Source organism: Lepus europaeus, chromosome 22 (genome assembly GCF_033115175.1).
Source record: "Lepus europaeus isolate LE1 chromosome 22, mLepTim1.pri, whole genome shotgun sequence".
NCBI classification, from domain to species: Eukaryota; Metazoa; Chordata; class Mammalia; order Lagomorpha; family Leporidae; genus Lepus; species Lepus europaeus.
Window position 1 is genome coordinate 7514184 of NC_084848.1, and position 4726 is coordinate 7518909.

Sequence of the window (4726 nt, forward strand, 5' to 3'; positions counted from 1 at the left end):
CCTGCAGGGTTCCTTCCCCCTCCTGACACAAGCAGAGGGAGTGCAAATGAAACTGGCAAGTCCAGGGGCATCCTGGGTCCAGGAGGCGTCCTTGGGGCCGGGTCAGCGGCCACGCTGGCTCCTGGGGGCCCCCTTTCCTGGCCACAAAAGGCCGTGCCGGCAGCACTGTTTAAAACTGGACTTGTTCATCACTCCGACCTCAAGGCTCCGGGCAAGCCTGAGACTTTCCCAACAGAGCTTATTACCGAGGTTTTCATCTTGCCAAGGGCTATCCGGCTCTGGAGTCAAGAGCCGTCCGCAGGGAGCCCAGCCCGAGAACCGGCAGTTCGAACGTCAGACACCAGCACCATCAGGGTGTGCGCTGCTGGGCCCGTGCCTCTCCCTCCACCCTCACTGGACCGTCCGGAGGGCAGAGAGGCGGAACCCACCCGGCCCAGTGGTCAGGGCTCCCCACGCGGCCCCTCCTCTGCACTCCCGTGAACGCTGTCTTCGTGCTTGAGAGCCAGGGGCACCCGGCGGTGTCTGAGCCGCAAGCCCGGAGCCGGTTCTGCGTGTTCTCCTCGGGCCTCACTTTAATTGTCTTAATGGGCGCTCGTTACTGGCAAATAAAGTCCAACTGTTCTCACGGCTGTAATTTGGAGAGAGACGGTTCCGGGCATCGTCCGAGGGCTTTTCCAATCCACTGCTCGGGGCGGGTGGAGGAGGCGCTTCCTTTCAAGTATTCGTTTTCAATTATGCGATCATTAACGAAGTCAAAGCACAAAGGGGGGAAAAACCGTGTTTCCTCACCGCGTTTCGCAACGGCTGTTAGAGGCCCACAGCGCCATCAACGCCGCGGAAGAGCAGCCCGGCGCGTGGGCGACGGCCGGGGCGCCCCGCCGAGAGCACGCAGCCCGACACCCAGGGGCGCAGGCCGCGGACGCTCCGGCGAGCCCGGGGAGGCCAGGCCCGGGGCCGCGGGCCGCTCCGACCTCGCAGGCCCAGGCGCGGGCGGCCGGGCGTCGACGGCGCGCTGCACGCGGGGCCGGAGCCCGGGGCCGGGCCGCACACGGCGGCGGCGGGGCTGGCCCGGGCCGCCCCCCGGCAGGGCCGGGACACCGCTCCGGCTCCGGGCCGCAGCGCCTGCGGGGCCCCGTCCGAGCTCCGGACGCTTCCAGAAGCCCTGGCCCACGGCGGTGGCCACGAGATCCGGCCTCGAGCCCCGCCCCTTCCGGCCTGGCGCCCCGCCCCTCCTGCCCCGCCGCTAGGGGGCAGCACCTGCGGTCACGCTATAAAGCGCGGGGGCTCTGCGCGCCGAGGGTCGGCGAGTGGCCCTGGGAGGCTCCGAGTCCGGCTTCTCAGGCCGCCCTGGGTGCCATGGCCGAGAACCTGCCCTTAGGGGCGCACGTGGGGGCGCACCCCAGCCGCCTGTGGATCTGGGACAAGGCGGTGTACATGGATGAGAAGCGGCGCACCTGGCTGCCCATCGTCATCAAGGTACAGCCGGCCCTGGGCCAGGCCGGGCGGCCCGAGGGCAGCCGGGGGGCGCTCGCCGCGGGCCGGCGGGGGCCCCGCACCGGGGTTCTGGGGCCGGGGCGGGTGCGGGACTCGCCCGGGTGCAGCTGCCGAGGCCCGAGCATCTCCAGGGGGAGAGGGCGCGCCGGTGCGGGGCGGGGGTCTCGCTGTCCTCGGGGCCAGCGCGGTGAGGGAGGGCGCTGCCTGGGTCCGGAGCCCCCACCCCGAGGAAGACCAGGGCGCCCCGGAGGTCGGAACCCGCTGTCATCCCGACTGGCTGATCACGCAGAGAATCCAGGGCAGAGAAAAGAACAACCTCTCCGCGGATAAACTGAGCCAAGTACAAACGCAGAACCGAACAGCAGCGCTAGGACGACTACAGAATGTCGGAGCCAGCGGCCGGGGGACCCGCTTTCCCAGGCGAGGATGCTGCCCCGAGAATGTGAGCTCCTGGGTGCCGGCCCCCGGCCCCTGCGGCCGAGCCCCGTCTCGGCCACCGCAGCTGGCGTTTTCTGACACTTGACTTTTTAAATACGTACGTGCACTTTCTTTTTTTATTATTTTTTTAAAATTTTTTTATTTGACAGGTAGAGTTCTAGACAGTGAGAGAGAGAGAGAGAGAGAAAGGTCTTCCTTCCGTTGGTTCACTCTCCAAATGGCTGCAATGGCTGGGGCTGCGCTGATCGGAAGCCAGGAGCCAGGAGCTTCTTCCTGGTCTCCCACGTGGGTGCAGGGGCCCCAGCACTTGGGCCATCCTCCACTGCCCTCCCAGAGCTGGACTGGAAGAGGAGCAACTGGGACTAGAACCCAGCGCCCATACGGGATGCCGGCGCTGCAGGTGGAGGATTAACCAAGTGAGCCAGGGCACCAGCCCCCCTGTACGTGTCCTTTCAAAAGCAAATAGGAACCCCGGTCAATTACTGGAGAAAATCTGGGTGATTGTTTCTTTTCATCTCTGGTTGTGGAATATCTATCTTCTCATCAAAACCACAAACTAGACAGAATTTTTACATAACCATGAAAAATGCTGCTCAAAAAATAACCCAGCAGCAAATGTGAGTGCCCCGGCATAATTAGAAGGAGCAGTATTCTTAATATGTAAAGACTCACTTAAATCAGCGCGAAAAAGATGAACAGACCAAAGGTGGCGACAGGACACAGAAGACCACACCGATACCAAAAGGGGGGTGGTTTCCACGCTTACACCTTGCACTTTGAAGAGAATCCTTTTTTAATGGTGAGTTTTAATTTATTTCATAGAATTTTTTTTAAAAAGCCATTCCCACTTTTGGAAAATCCCCACTGGACAAACGCCAGCACCGACTTGGTTCTAGGCTGAGGGCGTTTGCGGCAAATGGGGTAGCATCCTCACCACTCGGGCGACCGAGTCCACTAGGAGGTGAGTGGGTTCAGGCAGGACCCCGGCAGTCTGTGTTTGCCCGTGCCCGTCCACCCGCCCGCCGTGTGTGTCTCTTCCTCTCAGTTGTACCCTGTGGAGTCCTCGTTCAGGGCAAACCCGCAGCACGTGTCGCGTCGTTACATTTTGCTGACGTCTTCTTGCCCATGCATTAATGCAAGGGATTTTCCGTTCTTGATGTCACTGGTAGGTGTGGCCTGCACGCTGTCCTGTGGTTCCACATTTTGCTTGTCCTTAGCAGGCCTAGGGTTGAGCTTCTTTGTAGATCTGTGGAGGACGTGGCAGGCAGAGGGGATACCAGGCGGCAGTGTGGCAGGCAGAGGGGACACCAGGCGGCAGCGTGGCAGGCACAGAAATAGTGAGGAGGCCTGAAGGGCTGGGCCTGTGGGTGGCAGCAGGGACCTGGTGATCTGTGCCTGGAGGGTGGGTGGCAGCAGGGACCTGGTGATCTGTGCCCGGAGGGCCGGGCCTGTGGGTGGCAGCAGGGACCTGGTGATCTGTGCCCGGAGGGTGGGTGGCAGCAGGGACCTGGTGATCTGTGCCCGGAGGGCCGGGCCTGTGGGTGGCAGCAGGGACCTGGTGATCTGTGCCCGGAGGGTGGGTGGCAGCAGGGACCTCGTGATCTGTGCCCGGAGGGTATGTGGCAGCAGGGACCTGGTGATCTGTGCCCGGAGGGCCGGGCCTGTGGGTGCTAGCAGGGACCTGGTGATCTGTGCCCGGAGGGCCGGGCCTGTGGGTGGCAGCAGGGACCTGGTGATCTGTGCCCGGAGGGTGGGTGGCAGCAGGGACCTGGTGATCTGTGCCCGGAGGGCCGGGCCTGTGGGTGGCAGCAGGGACCTGGTGATCTGTGCCCAGAGGGTGGGTGGCAGCAGGGACCTGGTGATCTGTGCCTGGAGGGGCCCCGGCAAGTGGAAATGGCAGACGCACCCTGGTCTTTTCTCACCAGAGAGAGGGCAGACTGCAGGTGCTGCTGCGCCAGGAAGACGTCCCCCTGGGGGAAGCTGTGAACCCCAACCACCTGGCTCCTAACGTGCTGCCCTTCTTGTGGCAGCTCTACCCTGAAAGGAGATACCGCGGCTCCGACTCCAGTTTCTGGCACATCGTATACCACATCAAGGCAAGCGTGGCTTTCCCCCCAGGGCCAATCGGGAGACCTGGGCAGCCCTGCGCTCCTCTCCCAGCCCCCACCCTCCCCCCAGCCCCGCCACCTCTGGCCCCTGTTGCAGCTGTTCCTCCCTCCCAGCTGCAGAAGCCGGGCGGGGCATTTCCATCTGTGGTGTTCTAGAAGCCAGCTTAGAGGGAACTTAGACCTGGACGAACAGGTCTCTCATTGAGGCTCCCTGGCCACGGGAAGCCCCCTGGGGCGGGCGATCACGGGCTGACGGCCGGTGGGACGAGGGGCAGCCTCACTGGGCTGCACCTGCTGCTCCGGGCTGGGGTGAGGGAAGCAGAATTGCCAGGCCCTGGTCTCCAGCTGTTCCCCTCTCTCCCTCAGTTCAACAGCACGGAGGACATGCTCCTGGAACAGCTGCCACTCCTGGAATGGCAATGACCCGGTGAGTGTCCAAGGGGAAGCACCCTTCCCCACGAGGGCACTGCTGACCTCCCGACTGCCGCCGCCTCGGGGTCTCCAGGCAGGGGCCCGGCTTCCTGTGTCTCTTTTTTTCCCTGGTCAGCACTTTGCACATCCGGGCATTGCCATTCCCCGTGCCCCAAGTGAGTCAGCGTCACTGCCTGTCGCCGAGCCGAGCCGGGGCTGTGAGTCGGCGTAGGTTACACAGCAGGTGCTTTAGGGCCAGGCCCCTCGCCCTGTTG

General features: G+C 63.6%; 1 protein-coding gene across 1 annotated transcript; it reads left to right on the plus strand.

Moving 5' to 3' along the window:
• Positions 1 to 1356: 1356 nt before the first annotated feature.
• TCL1A (TCL1 family AKT coactivator A) lies at positions 1357 to 4463 on the plus strand. Its single transcript, XM_062181022.1, has 3 exons — positions 1357 to 1476; positions 3858 to 4028; positions 4407 to 4463. Exons 1-3 carry the CDS (start codon positions 1357 to 1359, stop codon positions 4461 to 4463), a joined length of 348 nt encoding a protein of 115 aa, XP_062037006.1.
• The last annotated feature ends 263 nt before the right edge of the window (positions 4464 to 4726 follow it).